This window comes from Megalobrama amblycephala, linkage group LG4 (genome assembly GCF_018812025.1).
Source record: "Megalobrama amblycephala isolate DHTTF-2021 linkage group LG4, ASM1881202v1, whole genome shotgun sequence".
In the NCBI taxonomy this organism is placed as follows: Eukaryota; Metazoa; Chordata; class Actinopteri; order Cypriniformes; family Xenocyprididae; genus Megalobrama; species Megalobrama amblycephala.
Genome location: NC_063047.1, coordinates 48,404,809 through 48,423,553, shown reverse-complemented (window position 1 = coordinate 48,423,553; position 18,745 = coordinate 48,404,809). Strand labels below are relative to the sequence as shown.

General features: G+C 35.9%; 1 protein-coding gene across 1 annotated transcript in view; it reads left to right on the top strand.

Annotated features, from left to right (window-relative positions):
- Positions 1-18,745, top strand: part of rps6ka4 (ribosomal protein S6 kinase, polypeptide 4) — a 31,896-nt gene that overhangs the window by 8,290 nt on the left and 4,861 nt on the right. Inside the window, exons 6-17 of the mRNA XM_048189680.1 lie at positions 142-249; positions 363-443; positions 3,665-3,768; positions 3,919-4,069; positions 8,227-8,388; positions 9,510-9,635; positions 9,736-9,869; positions 12,811-12,904; positions 13,134-13,304; positions 15,170-15,367; positions 15,685-15,844; positions 18,039-18,202. Coding sequence (XP_048045637.1) covers positions 142-249; positions 363-443; positions 3,665-3,768; positions 3,919-4,069; positions 8,227-8,388; positions 9,510-9,635; positions 9,736-9,869; positions 12,811-12,904; positions 13,134-13,304; positions 15,170-15,367; positions 15,685-15,844; positions 18,039-18,202 — 1,653 coding nt within the window. The remainder of the gene's footprint in view (positions 1-141; positions 250-362; positions 444-3,664; positions 3,769-3,918; positions 4,070-8,226; positions 8,389-9,509; positions 9,636-9,735; positions 9,870-12,810; positions 12,905-13,133; positions 13,305-15,169; positions 15,368-15,684; positions 15,845-18,038; positions 18,203-18,745) is intronic.

Sequence of the window (18,745 nt, the reverse complement as noted above, 5' to 3'; positions counted from 1 at the left end):
TTTGTATTTGTAACTTGTAATCATTGTTTGGGAGAAACATAATTAGTTATAATTAGCAACAATAGAGATTATGGTGAGATTTGTGGTTTTTATGAAGACTGTCAACAGATCTAAAAACCTTATTTGGTTTTGTGTTTCCAGCTTGGCATTGTGTACCGGGACATTAAGCTGGAGAACATCCTATTGGACAGTGATGGTCATGTGGTTTTGACAGACTTTGGACTGAGTAAGGAGTTTCTGGAAGAGGAGGTAGGAAAATGAAAACTAATGAATAATAGTAGATTATATTTTTCTCTCGTTGTATCCATGTTGTGTTGTAATCCAGTGCACCGTTGTCATGCTGATATGCTTTGTTCATGTAGAAAGAGAGGACGTACTCATTCTGTGGCACTATAGAGTACATGGCACCAGAGATTATCAGAGGGAAAGCTGGCCATGGCAAGGTGAGAGGAGAGAAAAATTATTTGACTAATCTCACAAAAGAATTTCCTATTTCGAATTGAAAGGAAAAAAGACAAATAATTTTTGTTTCCATTCCATGTGTTCAAGAGAAAAAAATGGTCACTTTCTGGGTTATCGGCGCAAAGTATCAATAGAAGTTGCTGCAATTAACAAAAATGGAAACAGCTATTATTTACAAATATTATTCTCATTACTGAAATTACCTGCAAATGTCTTAATGTATAATGTATGCAAATGTCTTATGTATGTATATATATATATATATATATATATATATATATATATATATATATATATAATATACACATTAACTTTTAAATAATTTATCTCTCTTTTTATATTACAGCCATGAAATCAATTTTTTTGTTTTTTTAAATAATGTATGCCTTAATGGTCTTAAATTTCTTGCAAAATGCAAAATATATAGTACAGTCCAAAAGTTTGGAACCACTAAGATTTTTAATGTTTTTAAAAGAAGTTTCGTCTGCTCACCAAGGCTACATTTATTTAATTAAAAATACAGTAAAAAACAGTAATATTGTGAAATATTATTACAATTTAAAATAACTGTTTTCTATTTGAATATATTTCACAAAGTAATTTATTCCTGTGATGGCAAAGCTGAATTTTCAGCATCATTACTCCAGTCTTCAGTGTCACATGATCCTTCAGAAATCATTCTAATATGCTGATCTGCTGCTCAAGAAACATTTAATGTGTACAATATTTTTTTTCAGGATTATTTGATGAATAGAAAGTTCAAAAGAACAGTGTTTATCTGAAATCTAATCTTTTGTAACAATATAAATGTCTTTACTGCCACTTTTGATTGATTTAATGCATCCTTGCTGAATAAAAGTATTCATTTCTTTAATTTCTTTTCAAAAAAATAAAAATAAAAATTCTTACTGACCCCAAACTTTTGAACGGTAGTGTATAATGCTACAGAAGCTTTGTATTTCAGATAAATGCTGTTCTTTTGAACTTTCTATTCATCAAGGAATCCTGAAAAAAAAAGTACACAACTGTTTTCAACATTGAAAATAATCATAAATGTTTATTGAGCGGCAAATCAGCATATTAGAATGATTTCTGAAGGATCATGTGACACTGAAGACTGGAGTAACGATGCTGAAAATTCAGCTTTGCATCACAGGAATAAATTACATTGTCAAATATATTTAAATAGTACACAGTTATTTTAAATTGTAATAATATTTCACAATATTACTGTTTTTTACTGTATTTTTAATTAAATAAATGTAGCCTTGGTGAGCAGATGAAACTTCTTTTAAAAACATTAAAAATCTTAGTGGTTCCAAACTTTTGGACTGTACTGTACATTTATACTTTTGGTCAAGAATATGACAAAAATATGGCATGTTTTTAGCCCTATTCGGACAGTAATTGTTTCTCATGGGAATGTCTGTAAAAATTTGCATTGTCATTTTAAATATGTGGAAATTAGCAGATATGTTAATGCAATCTCTTATTTCAACAAGGTAAACATTTGCCCAATTATTTTTTGCTACTTTTTCGACTAGTAAAATGATTAGTTGTGCAATCCCTAAATTATATAAATGTATATAATAACTATTAAAAAAATTATTGGTTACACATTATTTTGATGGTCCCCTTAAAGGGTTAGTTCTCCCAAAAATGAAAATTCTGTCATTAATTACTCACCCTCATGTCGTTCCAAACCCGTAAGACCTTCGTTAATCTTCAGAACACAAATTAAGATATTTTTGTTGAAATCCGATGGCTCAGTGAGGCCTGCATAGCCAGCAATGACATTTCCTCTCTCAAGATCCATTAATGTACTAAAAACAAATTTAAATCAGTTCATGTGAGTACAGTGGTTCAATATTAATATTATAAAGCGACGAGACTATTTTTGGTGTACCAAAAAAACCAAAAATGACTTATATAGTGATGGCCGATTTCAAAACACTGCTTCATAAAGCTTCGGAGTGTTATGAATCAGCGTATTGAATCATGATTCAAATCGTGTGTCAAACCGCCAAACTGCTGAAATCACGTGACTTTGGCTCTCCGAACCGCTGATTCGATACACTGATTCATTTGTGCTCCGAAGCTTCCTGAAGCAGTGTTTTGAAATCGGCCATCACTAAATAAGTCGTAATTTTGTTTTTTTTGGTGCACCAAAAATATTCTTGTCACTTTATAATATTAATATTGAACCACTGTACTCACATGAACTGATTTAAATATGTTTTTAGTACCTTTATGGATCGTGAGAGAGGAAATGTCATTGCTCCCTATGCATGCTTCACGGAGCCATTGGATTTCAACAAAAATATCTTAATTTGTGTTCCGAAGATTAACGAAGGGCTAAGTAATTAAATGACATTCTCATTTTTGGGTGAACGAACCCTTTAAGATATCATATTGATTATAAATATTGTTGCACCTACATGGCAACTACCTCTCAGTAGAGAATTAGTTAAGTATTACCGCACGGATAGGGTTAGTAGAATAATTTGATGTACTTGCAAAGTTGCTTACAGTCAGTAGAATGTCCGTTGGTGGAGCATCAGATATTAGCAGATATTAAGCTGACCGTCTACTAATACTGTCAGTCTCTCTACTGAGAGTTAGTTGAAATGAAGGTTCAATGTTACTTATAGTCAACAAAACGTCTAAAGGGGACCATCAAAATAAAGTGTTACCAAAATATCGGATACTATAATAATGGTCTGTTTGTAGAGAGATTTTGGTTCTCTTTTCTTTCTATCAGCTCCCACTCACTGTAGTGGGTCAGTGACATCATATTCTTGTAAACAGTTTCCAGCATTTCTGTAATAAGTGTCCATATTTAAAATACGTGCACATTACCACAAAACGCAGCAGTTACCGTAGAGTGCTTTATGGATTCATCCCTTCTTGTAAACTCAGAGATGTGGATTCAGATAGCAAAATTACCACACAAGCTTTGTTTGTCAAAAACATTAAGTAATTCGGCCAGGAATTTTTACGTGGATGGTGTGAGGAAAAACACAGAAAATCTGTATTCAGACGGCAATTAAATCACTGACTAGCCCCTGTAAATGTTGTACTGACCTTATGTGCCCATGAGAAACATTTACCGTCTTACTTGCAGGCTTTCGAGAGATTCTCCAAATTATGATTGATGACATTTATAATAGTGGTAATAATTCCTTTCTTTTCCTGTCTGTAGGCAGTGGATTGGTGGAGTTTGGGGATTCTGATGTTTGAGCTGTTGACGGGAGCATCTCCGTTCACTCTGGAAGGAGAGAGGAATTCCCAGAGTGAGGTGTCCAAGTGAGTCTCGCCCGTACACAGGCCAACCTCCAATGATTTTCTCCACATGTCCAGATACTCGGAGTACTCCCACAGTGTTTAAACTCCCAACAACTGTTATGAATACATCTCATATTTCCCAGAATTAAAGTTGCTTTCTGTCCCTGGCAGACGCATCCTGCGCTGTGAGCCTCCATTCCCCTCCATCATTGGGCCCTTGGCTCAGGACCTCCTGCGAAAGTTACTTGTGAAAGACCCTCATAAGAGATTGGGCTCTGGTCCCAGAGGAGCCGAGGAGATCAAATGTCATCCTTTCTTCAAGGTTCTTTCAGCCATCCCTTCATTCAATTTTTTTTGTTTTTCAACTGTTTTTACTTCCTCATATTTTATCTCTGTGTAATGCAGTTGTAGTCTCTTAATTAGTGATGCACCAAAAATTAGAAAATTGATGTTCGATTGACCAAAATTGACCAAAACAGTGATGTTTAATTAGCGCTTCTCCGATGGCGCATTTTGAATGTGTTCGCATCTATTTAATGCACACAACGTGGATAAGCTACAACAGGTAAATGTCAGTTGTGTGGACTCTAGGGCTGGGTTGACAATATTGATTTATCGTTTTTAGTTGATCTTCATTTTGATGAACCCAGATCTTTTGGGAACGGCCCGTGAACCGATAATCTCTTCCTCTTTACTACTATTTATAGCACGAAAATAAACTTGAATGAACATCAGAAGGTATGTTGAAAAAATAAAGCAGTAAAACTTAGTTAAAATCATGTCTAATGTAATTGCTCCATGTTTCAACTACAGAAAAACATCAATAAACCAATGTAACGTTTTACAAAAACCATTTACTGTCCATATGCATTAGTCGGCTAAAAAAATAACTCTTGAGAATAGCATTTTGCTAAATGTCCAATGTATGTACAATATTACGTATTCATTATATTTTTGCTTTACCCGTTGTCTTCATTATTTAATGTATGTTTGAATACATTTTTCATGAAAAAACGTTATTACAGCCGCTGTTTAAAAGTTTATATTTTAACAATTAATTGGAGTGGAAATGCAATTATATCATTAAACAGTTAATATAAAAACTGAATTTTGTACAATTGGAAAGTTTATATACAACTCAGTGTTAAAATTAAATAAATCTACAAACCCGATTCCAAAAAAGTTGGGACACTGTACAAATTGTGAATAAAAAAGGAATGCAATAATTTACAAATCTCATAAACTTATATTTTATTCATAATAGAATATAGATAACATATCAAATGTTGAAAGTGAGACATGTCATGCCAAATATTGGCTCATTTTGGATTTCATGAGAGCTACACATTCCAAAAAGTTGGGACAGATAGCAATAAGAGGCCGGAAAAGTTAAATGTACATATAAGGAACAGCTGGAGGACCAATTTGCAACTTATTAGGTCAATTGGCAACATGATTGGGTATAAAAAGAGCCTCTCAGAGTGGCAGTGTCTCTCAGAAGTCAAGATGGGCAGAGGATCACCAATTACCCCAATACTGCGGCGAAAAATAGTGGAGCAATATCAGAAAGGAGTTTCTCAGAGAAAAATTGCAAAGAGTTTGAAGTTATCATCATCTAAAATGCATAATATCATCCAAAGATTCAGAGAATCTGGAACAATCTCTGTGTGTAAGAGTCAAGGCCGGAAAACCATACTGGATGCCCGTGATCTTCAGGCCCTTAGACGGCACTGCATCACATACAGGAATGCTACTGTAATGGAAATCACAACATGAGCTCAGGAATACTTCCAGAAAACATTGTCGGTGAACACAATCCACCGTGCCATTTGCCGTTGCCGGCTAAAACTCTATAGGTCAAAAAAGAAGCCATATCTAAACATGATCCAGAAGCGCAGGCGTTTTCTCTGGGCCAAAGCTCATTTAAAATGGACTGTGGCAAAGTGGAAAACAGTTCTGTGGTCAGACGAATCAAAATTTGAAGTTCTTTTTGGAAAAATGGGACGCCATGTCATCCGGACTAAAGAGGACAAGGACAACCCAAGTTGTTATCAGCGCTCAGTTCAGAAGCCTGCATCTCTGATGGTATGGGGTTGCATGAGTGCGTGTGGCATGGGCAGCTTACACATCTGGAAAGGCACCATCAATGCAGAAAGGTATATCCAAGTTCTAGAACAACATATGCTCCCATCCAGACGTCGTCTCTTTCAGGGAAGACCTTGCATTTTCCAACATGACAATGCCAGACCACATACTGCATCAATTACAACATCATGGCTGCGTAGAAGAAGGATCCGGGTACTGAAATGGCCAGCCTACAGTCCAGATCTTTCACCCATAGAAAACATTTGGTGCATCATAAAGAGGAAGATGCGACAAAGGGGATGCCACACAGTGGTAAACATGGCCTTGTCCCAACTTTTTTGAGATGTGTTGATGCCATGAAATTTAAAATCAACTTATTTTTCCCTTAAAATTATAAATTTTCTCAGTTTAAACATTTGATATGTCATCTATGTTGTATTCTGAATAAAATATTGAAATTTGAAACTTCCACATCATTGCATTCTGTTTTTATTCACAATTTGTACAGTGTCCCAACTTTTTTGGAATCGGGTTTGTAATTAATTGAGTATTAATTAAACTTTAGATTGGGTATTCAGCTAAATTAAAACTTTAATTTTGGTTTCTGTATTTTTAATTACTTTGGTGCATCACTACTCTCAGTCATTTCTCCATCCTTGTCTCATCTTTTCTCTATTTCTCTCTAGTAGTTGTGTTTGCAACCCATTTTACTTCTTTAATGTGACCTTTTTAAGTGGGGAAAGACGTTGGACTGGCTTGATTTTATTCATCGGGATTTGATTAGATTGTGAATAGTAGTTATAGGACAGAAGGTTGTAGGGAGGGGTTGAAAAACAACGGGGCTTGATGTTTGAAAAGAAAAGTCATTTCAGAGACAAGGCAAGGTATTGTATTTTGATTATTGATTAAAAAGGTAAACATTAAGAGACAAAAAAAAAAAAAAAACCTTTAAATGGGTCATTTTTTACTTATTCTCTGAGGCCCACTTAAATTATCAAGATTTTTGCACCAAAAACTGTCATAATTTAGTTTTACATTGTTTTTTGTCCTTTATCTGATGAACAAATGGCATGTTAATGCCTACTGTTCTGATTGGATAACCGTTTTACTAACAGTATGAAATTGCAATGCTTGTTTATTGGTTTTAAGTAGTTCAGTAATATCATTCAATATCTGTTGCTCCATCCTTTAAAAAAGTTTTTTTTTGTAAAGCCTGACTTTCACAATACAACCCACACTTAAAGTAATCTTTAATCAAAATGTCACAGCTTGCTCTTCCTGTGATATGACTTTTCTCTGCTGACATATGCAAACATGTACTGCAGTTAAGCTAATTGCATTGCCGGTGACCAGAGAAAGCAGTTGTTGTGTATATCTATCATTATTTCTGTTACAAATATTCAAATTATTGCAGCACTGAGTAAAGTTTTAAGTACTGAGATAAACGTTTATAGTTTGGATATAAATGCTGACGTCTACGAAAGTGATCATAATAGAGCAGATCACCTTTTGAAAGTAACTTGGTGCTTCAAATAATGATTATATCAATTACATCGTTACACCAGTAGGCGGCGACAAGTGACTGTTAAAAAATGTATTTGTCATTGAATCATTCAATCAGGAGATTCGTTCAAAAACGCTGATTCATCCAGTAATGAAACAAGTCAAGTATATGAGTCATTGAATCAGTTTTTTTTTTTTTTTAATAATTCACTGAAATTAATTAAATTAGACTGCAGCGCTTAACATTTTGTCAGAACCTCCAGTAAATTACGTTATTTTGTTTAGTTGTCTGTTCAGAATCGTGATTTCTATTTGAAACACAATAATGGTGATTCTTAATTTATCCAGAATCATGCAGCTGTATTGTATTCATATCTACCTCCATTCTGGTGTGCTACTCTTACTTTTTTTTACAATCCAATCACCAACTGATGGATAAAAGTCCTGTCTTATATATTTTTTCTCATTCAGTTCGCTGTTTCTCTTGAAAATGTCACAATATGGAAGTTAGTTGCAACTTCACAGATTTGTGTAACAATTTATTTTAAGCTTATTTTCAATGTGTTACAATGTGTTTTTAATGTATGTCAAAGTCTTATTTTCTTATTTTCTCTTTTATGACCAATTTAAGCCCAAAGTGATTTTAGTTTCACAAATCAGAAAGTGTCCAAATATTTAGTATTCATTTTGAACAGTATATCTATTGTTTCATACTGTTTATATGAAATATTTAACCAGAAAATCTTTTTTCTTTAAACAACCAAACAAAGGCACTTGATACTTCGTTATCTAATACAGTGACCTTTATGCATATTTAAGTGGCTTAAGTGTCCACATACTTTTTGGTGTCACTGAAGATTGTCACACAGCTCAACTGGTTGGTCTCTCTAGGGGTTAAACTGGTCGGACTTGGCAGAGAAAAAGGTTCAGAGCCCATTCCGACCAGAACTACGTAATGAGTTGGATGTGGGTAACTTTGCTGAGGAGTTTACAGGAATGGATCCAGTCTATTCCCCTGCCAGCACACCACCTAGTACAGACCGTCTGTTTCAGGTATTCGCATGCACAAACACATCTGTCCCTGTGTCCCTTTCATGAATACAAATACATGCATACAATACATTAAATCTTTTTTCCTGCCACAGCCCTCCATTATTAATAGCAACAGATAGTGTAACTGTACACATACATTCACAATTACAGCACAGTAACTCAATAGTCTCCTTGATCAAGTCACGACACACACTTTTTAACACCTTCTCTGTCATGTATACCCTGTTCCACGATGGTCTATTATTCAGCTTAATCTCACCCCTGCCGAAACAGCTTGAACCAACCTCAGCTGGCCAAAACAGACCAGTCTAACCAGCCAAACACCAGCTTTACCAGGCTGGAGACCAGCTAGACCAGTTTATAGAAATAATTCACCCAAAAGTGAAAATTCTGTACTTGCTCAACTTTGTCATTCTAAATCTTCTTCTGTGGAACTCTTTTTAAGAATAGAATATTAGAATAGAATAGAATACCGCTTAGGCTGGTTCAAGCTGTTTTTTATGGAAGCTTGTTTCCACCATGAAATAGAAAATAAAAAAGGTAATAACTACTTTTTATATCACAATTCTGACTTTTCTTTTTCTCAGAATTGCAAGATATAAAGTCAGAATTGCAAGTTATGAAGTCAGAATTGCGTGATATAGTCAGAATTTCAAGATATAAAGTCAGAATTGTGAGATATAAACTTGCAATTGCATGTTATTATTTGCAATTGTGAGGAGAAAAAAGACTGACGTTTTTTCTCAATTGCGAGTTTATATCATGCAATTCTGACTTTATAACACTCAATTCTGAGAAAAAAAGTCAGAATTGATATATAAATACAGAATTGCATGATAAATCGCAATTGCAAGAAAAAAAGTCACCTTTATATCACGCAATTCTGACTTTGTAACTCGCAATTCTGACTTTATAACCCATAATTCTGACTTTATATCACACAATTCTGACTTTAAATCTCGCAATTGCAAGAAAAAAATTCAGGATTGTGAGGGTAAAAAAAGTCGCAATTACCTTTTTTATTTTTTTTTATTTAGTGGCAGAAACAAGCTTTCATAGTTTTTTGATTTTACTGTTGCCAAATGAATCTTTGTAGTGATTCAGTCTCCTCTTTCTCTCAGGGCTACTCTTTTGTGGCTCCTTCTATCTTGTTCAATAAGAATGTGGTTATGGCAGATGTTCTGGACGCTCATGTGAATGTTGACCGGCCTGGTTCTGCTACAGTCCAGCGCAGTTCTATGCTAAAGGTACACAGCCGCACCTTTAAAATCTTTGAAAGAGGTTTTTTTTTTTTTTTTTTGGTTGGTAACAAAGGTAAAACATCATTGTTTCTTCTGTCTTTTTCAGGACTCTCAGTTCTTTCAACACTATGAGCTGTGCCTGCAGGGGACGCCACTGGGCGAGGGTAGTTTTTCTGTCTGCAGGAAGTGCAGACACAGGCAGAGTGGCCAGGAATACGCTGTAAAAATCATCAGCCGAAGGTAGAGCCATTAAACCAGATTTGTTTATTGCCAAACCACATTAAAAATCACATACTGCATGTCATCACTTGAGGTTTTAAAGTCTTTATTCAAGGTTTCCTACGAATTAACAAAGGTAAGCATTAGAAGAAAAAAAACGTAATCTAAAAATATATGCATACCTTTTTTAGTAGTAAAGTCATTCAAGACTACTGAGAAAATAATTTATGCCCTTTTATTTTGTAAAATAATATCGAAACGATTTTAGCGCGAGGGGTGTTTGATATTATATAAAAAATAATATCTCTATATTTTCGGGGATTTTTTTAATAACAATAATCAGATCATATTTTGTGTGAATTTCTATGCTGTTACTTTGGCTGATTTAGGCCTGCTGTGGATAATTGTTTCTAAACTTTTATGATGTTTCGATCATATTTTGTCAAATTTTTACATTTAATCAGCAAATTCAATTACAATAATAATACAACATTATAGGGCTGTTACCAATCCAATAAAATCATTATCAACAAAGGCATTTTTGCACTACAGAGGTGGCACAGAAGCTGCATCTGAAGTGGCATTTTGGGCCTGTTTACACCTGGTCACATCATGCGTTTTTACTGATCTGATTTATCAAAATGATTCCATTTACACTTGGCCACATAAATGCGTCTCCACAAAACGGATATAAATATGATCTTCAATTCCCGCCCTATATACAGATTTCTTGGAGTTCACGTCACCAAAAGCAACAAATATGATCTGCATTTTATTGACCATTAGCTAATTTCAAAATCGCAATAGGAGTGAGTGCGGCAACAGCACTGGTAAGATCATTTAGTCTCATTACTTTTAATGAAGATGATTGTGTTTTGAGCATCTGTGACTTACTTTCAGTTTGATTTGCGGCAGTTTGTGCTTCGGCTTGCTGAAGAGATACTCAGCTGCTCATCTGCGGTGATGTGTGATGCAGTAGCGCTGTCATATCTGATTTTAAAGTTATTTAGCCTATAACACGCTCTCAAAAGTTTATTGTTTAGCATTTTTGGGTTAAATTTACATATGTGGTTTCAGCAACCAGATGCATTTAGACTTATTCAGTTTTGACTGGAGTGTGTCCCAGACCAGGTGGTTTGAGCGATCAGATTTATATCCATCTCGAATGCATTTCGGAGGGCATTTACACCTGGTCTTTTCACGATTGGATATCTATTCGATTAGAGAAAACGCATGAAGTGACCAGGAGTCTCATTTATAAAACTGTGCGTAGGATCCCTACTAAAAGTGTACGTACGCGCAAAAGCTAGATTCTGCGTACGTACAAAAAAAATCTGATTTATGAAACCATGTGTACGCCAGAACCTGCGCACAAATCCCTTTATAAATCCCAGTCAGCGGAAGATTGAGTGTACGTGCATCCCCACCCTGTCTCCTCCCCGAAATCACCATATATGAAGCTTACGACGCCTAGTTTTACTATGCATAACCTCATCTGCATATCATTTCCATACATGTTCCCATCCACGTGACGTCCACGGTTAACACCGTCAAAGGTACAAGACATTGGAAAATATTAGATATGGACTATAAATGCAATTTGTGCCACACATTATATTGATAAAGATCATCCAATATCCTCTTTATGTTTTAGAATAAATATATCAAAATATCCATAAAAACAAAATTGTATAAAATACTTCAGATAAAGGTTTTAGAATAGAGTTGATTCATTCATTTCAAATTTATGCAGTTTTGCTGATAAGGTGAACATATCTTTTAGGAAGTTTATAGGCTATTTTTAGTGGAAACAGATCGGCCTACTTATTTATTGCAGTGTAAATACAATTGTCTGAAACGGCGCGTCACTGACAAAGTATTTTAAAAAGAAAACATGCAAATCTTACCGTTTTCCTCAAATGATATCCTTCAAATGGTAATTGTTTGAACATCCTTCACACGACATCAACACCTCCTGCAGCTGTGGTTGTACAGTAAGATATTATTGGACCTATTCAAACTGGACAACGGACCGTTCGACCACCGAATCCAGCAGTGTCTTCCATAATATCTAAGTTAAGTGTGCATCACTGATCGTCATTCTCGAAAAAATATTTTGTCATAACATCTGCAGTTTAGTTTAAAGAGGAATTATTGTGCTTCCAGCGCTCCTCGCTGTCATTAAAACAGCGTGTCACTGGAAAAGTGATCGAAAGTAGCACATCTACTATCTCAATTCATATCACTATTGTCTCCAGAATGTGCGTACGCACAGCTCAAAATTTGCTTAAAGGTGCGCACATTCTCCCGTCAAGTTTGTTTTTATAGTTCACAACCTTTGCGTGGGAACTGGCGTACGCACGTTTCCAGCCCCGTTTTGTGCGTACGCACGCACGCTTTATAAATGAGACCCCAGGTGTAAACAGGCACTTAGGTGAATTTAATATGGCTCAGAGGTGACATAAACGCTTTTTCGCTGCAAATACAATTGTGTAAATAATACTAGAGTTTTAAATTGTAAAAATAAAATTTTTAATATTGAAAAATGTTTGAAACTAAAACCACCAAATCATTTGAATGAATGGCAGAAAGTCCCTGTGTTGAGTGAGCCATTGAATCATTCATTCAAATGATTTGTTCAAAACAGCTTATTCATTCAGAAACTAAACAAGTGTCTTTATGAATGCGTTATTGAATCATTCACCTAAATAATTAAAAAAAAAAAATCTGATGAATTCAGTAATGAAACACCACTGTTTGTTGCTCTGAGATGTGCAAAAGAATTTCAATCAGCATTTTAACTGCATTCTAAAATGCTGCATCCTGCAGTGAAAGTTTGTCCTCTTAAGGCACGTTTTTGTAAAGTGAGTGAAATATATTGGTAATGTCAACTTGCATGTCATTAAATCAACAATTAAGATATTATCATTGACAATTCCCTACTTTCTTTCTTCCTTTGTAGGATGGAGGCCATGACTCAGAGAGAGGTCGCAGCACTACGCCAATGTGAATCTCACCCGAACATCGTCACACTCCATGAGGTCTATACCGATCAGGTATGCCTTTGCACCACAACATACACCTAGCTATTGAAATTCTGCTGTTTTTAAGCTAATTATAATGACTTCAGACTAAAAAACATTTCTAATTTTTTGATAAAAAAAAAAAAATGGATCTTTTATACCTGATCACTTATAAAATATATACTTAGTTCTGCTTTTTTAATGCCCTTTATGCTAGTACTTTTATTTTTCATTCCCATTTTCTACGTTCCGTCTCTCCAAGTATCATACATATCTGGTCATGGAGCTGTTGCGTGGTGGAGAGCTTTTGGAGCGAATAAGGAAAAAGAAGGTGTTTGCAGAATGGGAGGCCAGTCAGCTGATGAAGAGCCTGGTGTCAGCGGTCAGCTACATGCATGAGGCTGGAGTCGTACATCGAGACCTCAAACCAGAGGTAAAGAGATACAGAGAGAACGAATTACAGATTTACCTGATTTTTTTTATTAGGGCAAAGGTGATTAGCCTTAACTAGCAACACCTTAGTAACCACTCGAAAAAACAACTCCAGACACCTTATCATTGTGTCAGTGACGTTTGCACAGGCCACTCACATTTTCTTCAGTAAATGTGCTGATCTGTTCCATTTATACATCATAATCTACCTAGATTTTACAGAGGAAAAGCACAGCTTTTTTTGCCCCAACACCAAAATTGTAATTAGTTTTGATTTAGCTTTAGTTGTACATCAAATTGAGCTGTATATAAACATTTACATTACACATAAGGCCGTTTTTATATCAATAACATTCAGTTCAGATTTATTGAAACATACATTAAATAATGAAGACAACAGGTTAAGTAAAAATACAATAGCGCATGTATTGCTGATTTTTCTGAGGTAAATGTAATGTTTCGTGACATTACAAGCCGTTTTATTCACATCTTCTCCGGTTGAAACACTGATTGAATGATTACATGAGACATGATACATTTTAGTAAGTTGTACTGTTTCTTTCAACATACCTTCTGATGTTCATTCATGTTTATTTCATGCTATAACTAGTAGTAAAGAGGAAGAGATTATCGGTTCATGTGCCGCTTGAACTGAGGAGCAACAGCGACCTGTCATGACTCTTTAAACAAGGTCATCAAAATGACATGTATTGTTTACATTTTTTATAGAATTGACAGAATTTGAAAGCTGAGACTTTGTTTCATATCAAGTAACTAATTACACATCATGTCAGTCAATGATTTTGGCTCTCCAAAACTATTTTGGCCGAAACCCAAAATCCATTTTTGCAGAATATTTTTACTTGATAAAATTTTTGTGCATCCCAAATACTAATGTTGTCATTATACTCAAATTTATTTATATGAGATTATGCAAATGTGAAAAAAATGAAAGCATAACTAGTGTGTCTCCCAAATGCACATTAAACTCACAGCATATGCAGAAAAAGGGATTAGCTGCATTTACTGTGAACTGAGCCGCAAACACCAGATCATGATCTGCACACACTTATTTAATTAAAACACACACTGCTGTGTCTCAACTCGCTGTGAGAGAGAAGAGAGAGCGAAAAAGCTCAGCTGGTATCAGTGTATCGATAAATGAGTAAAAAACGAACATTGAAACTTTCCATTATTGAGAATCGATATGTATCAACAAATATTATAGAAATATTGTAGGTTTGTTGAGGTTTGAACAATAGAACAGATAAATGAACACAAGGATGGACATCCTGATATTTGAATTCTTCAATACATCAACTAACATAGAATGAAGAAGTGAGCAGCCGTAGTGCCTTTTTTAATCAATTCTCTCTCTAAATGTATAAAAGGATGCTGTCATGCATTGAGAAAAGTATTATGCTCCCATCTGTTGCAGTACTAACTGGCCATGCTCTACTCAGTTTCTCGTTCTCTCATTCAGATCTCCCGTCAGCTGTGTGATCATCACTCATAGTTTGCTTGATTTCACTTCTGTGATATTATGTATTCAGCATTCACTCTGTGCTCAGCTATCCATGTGCTGATTTCGTCTACGTGCTGTGGAATTTTAATGTGCCGTCCACATCTGACGACCGTCGACATTAATCTTCATCAGTGGGATTTTTTCCTAAATGAGATTTTTCAGCCATCACTTAGAACAACCGCCTCACGTTTCAATACGTCGCAATGCATCATAATTGGATGAACCGTGCCAAAACGTGCACATGAAGTCAAATGACTGTAACATAGAACCTCTTGTGGTTTATTGTCAATGCATAGCAGTATGTCACGTATCGTCTCTCTTTTTTTCACCTCCGCTGGCAGAACGTGCTGTTTGCTGATGAGTCGGATGACTCCGTGTTGAAGGTGATTGATTTTGGATTTGCGAGGTTGTTTCCAGCGGGGAGCGGCAGTGCCCCCCTGCAGACCCCCTGCTTTACCCTGCAGTACGCCGCGCCTGAGCTCTTCCACAGCTCGGGATATGACCAGGCGTGCGACCTCTGGAGCCTGGGGGTGATCTTGGTAGGTGTGAGTGTTTATGTGTTTATGAATGAAGTACTATTCTAGACTGTATTGACTGAATGTAATGTTTTAGTCAGGGGAGACTTCAGTGTTGGGTAATGTTACATTTAAAAGTTATGTTACATTAAATTGAATAAATAAGAAAAAGTAACACATTACTTATTTGAAAATGTAACTAGTATTTTGATAAATTCCAAAAGTAAAGTTTACTTCTACTTCAAAAAAAAAAAAAAAAAAAAATTCACAGTTTAATTTGAAAGTTTGTTCAAAAATGTAATGTAATATGCTGATATTTTTAATGTTCTTCTTTTTGTCAGTACACCATGCTCTCTGGCCAAGTTCCATTCCAGAGTGAGAAAAAAGGCATGACATCATCACATGCAGCTGACATCATGCACAAGATCAAAGAGGGAGATTTCTCATTGGATGGAGAAGCCTGGAAGGGTGTGTCCGATGAGGCCAAAGATCTAGTGAGAGGTACTAAAAGTGAAAGAATCAAAACTTGTGTGTTTATTCTTATTGATATAATCAAAATTGCACACCTGGGTTAATTTGAGTTTGGTTTGTTTGGATGATATGAGTCCTATTTTCCACACTCGGGTACACATTCATAGACCGTAACCGAGTCTGCATAAAAAGGTGGTCTGGGGTAAGGATCATTATGATTCGCTGCTGATAAAAATGCAGTTCGATGCTATAGATGCTGTGTGGTTTAGTCAAACTGTGTTTGTGGTCCTGGTAAACCCTACATTGTGGGAACAAAATGTCCCCACAGGGACATTTTAATTGGTCCTTATGAGTATAAATAGCTAATAAATATTACAGAATTATGTTTTTTTGAAAATGTAAAAATGCAGAAAGTTTTCTGTGATTGGTAGTTTTAATGGTAGGGTTAGAGGATAGAATGTACAGTTTGCACAGTACAAATGAAATAAAAATGTAGCATAAACCATGTCATCAGCATAAACCATGTGCCTGTATAAGAGGTCCAAGAACTGATCCCTGAGGAAGCCCGATGACCAGTTGATTTGCTTTGGATACCTCCTCCCTCCAGGCCACCTTGAAAGACCTTATATTATATCTATGAAAAGTCCACATAAAACATGGAAACCCAACATGTGTGCGTGTGTGTGTGTGCTCGCTCACTTTCCCGACAAGCTGGACTGATACACTGCAAGCGGAGAGATAATCCTTTGTACTACTTTTGCAGAAGATAGAGTAAAGTGCCATTCTGTGTTGACATTGGAAACAAAACTAAAGGTTCAAAAGCCAAAGCACAGCATTATCCATTTTGCTGCCTTCTCTTGCATTGTTGTTACCTAGCGACAGAAGTAAACAGATTCCATTTTGATGACAAATGTAGTGCATTTCTGACCCCAATAGTAAAGGTATACTTATTAAATAAACCATATATACACAGTACATATACAGTATATATAAATACATTTAAATATCCTGTTTACAAATAGGAAAATTGACAAGCTGTTGACAAGTTAAAATGCTTTTCTGTCTTGCTGCTTCTCAAAATGGATGTCATTTTAAAAATGTGGAAATGAGCAGAAATAAGTTAACATGACCTCTTATTTACATGAGGTAAACATTTGACCCAACTGCTTGTTCAACTAGTAAAATGATTAGCTGTGAAAGCCCAAATTTATATAAATGCATGTATTAAATGTTTAAAAAAAATATCGCATACCATAATAATAGCCCAAGTTTTTTAAAATGTATTTCTTATTCATGTAAACAGTTTCCAGAATTACAATAATAAAAGTGTCCATATTTTAAATGTGTGCACATTACCACGAAAAGTTTAACAAAATGAATTTTGGATTGATCCCTTCTTGTAAACTCTGAGATATGGATTCAGACAGCAAATAAATTACCACATGACCTTGGTGTTTTTTGCACGGGTGGTGGTAGAAAAACACTGACATTCTGGATTCGGACAGCAATAAAATCACTTACCTGTAAATTTGGAAATGACCTTACGTTCCCATGAGAATCAATTACTGTCTGAATATGGCTATAGATTCCTTTTTTTTTTTTTTCAAATCTGTAGCCTGTTTTGTCCCAGTGCTCCAAAATCAGTAGGCAGTTTCTGAGATGGTATATTATCCTTCCATATACAGAAAATCCGTTTGGATAACCTGAATGTGTGTCATTTAAATCAGGTTTAAGATTAGGGTCCAATTGAGGATTCACTCAGAAAAGCCCTTGCTACAGGATCTACTAGTTCACGAAGTCTTCTGTGAAATTGGTGGTGATGATCCATAGTTACTGAATTGCAATCTTTATGGGTTTAAAGCACTGAGACATGTGAAATTTACTTGCGTTCACCCAGTACTTGGAGTCTCTATTGATTACGACCTGAAATAGCTGCGAAATACGTTTTAATACCACTCCAAAGCTTTTGATGAGCGATTCCTGACCCAGCCATCAGGGACCCGCAGGCACTCGAACGCATTTCAGTCCAATTTCAGCACAAGTGCTTGTTATTATAGCTGTCATCTGATCATCTAGATTGAGATGGATGAGGTTCAGTGCCCTGGTGGAAGGAAAGAGTGTGGTGTTCCCTGGGGATGGTGGTTTAGTGGCTGAAGGATCCTTATATTGGCAGCCCCTAAATTAGCTTCCATCTCAAGTTTTATCTCCCTCTTCATCTTCACAGGTTTGTTAACGGTAGATCCTGAGCGACGGCTGAAGCTCTCGGCTCTGAAGGAGAACGCTTGGCTTCAGGGAGGTGGCGTCATGTCCTCCACCCCTCTCTGCACCCCTGATGTTCTGGAGTCCACTGGCCCGACCGTCCGTACCTATGTCAATGCCACCTACAAGGTCAAGTATATGCTTTTGTTTTTCTGATGTATTGAGTAGTGATGCACTAGAGTAAAATTCTTAAGGGGAAAAGTCCTGAGGAATGTTATTTATTAAGTACAGTTACTAGCAGTACCAAATGGAATAGCAAAAATAATGTTTGCTTTTATGATTGCGGATTTTGGTATATCTTTTCCTTCCCCAGCAAGGGAGATTAACCATTGTCTTACCTACATACAATACAAAATACATTGGTGATAAGACCTGTTTGTCTTCAAACCACAAAAAACATAATATACATTGCAGCATCACCTCTTCTCACAGTGTCTGAAACGGCTCGATCAAGGATCCAGTCTCTCTAAACCCCTTCTTTCTGAGAGCCTAACAACACCTTAATCGCGTTATTGCCACTCTGACCAAAGTGCGCATGTGCTCGGATGTCGTTCACACAACTTCATGAATGAACTCCGTGACATCATTCTGAAGTTTTCCCTCTACTCCGAATCTCTAAACTCTGTCAACACAACTCACTGCGTAGTCTCTGCTCCTTATTTTCATCCAAAG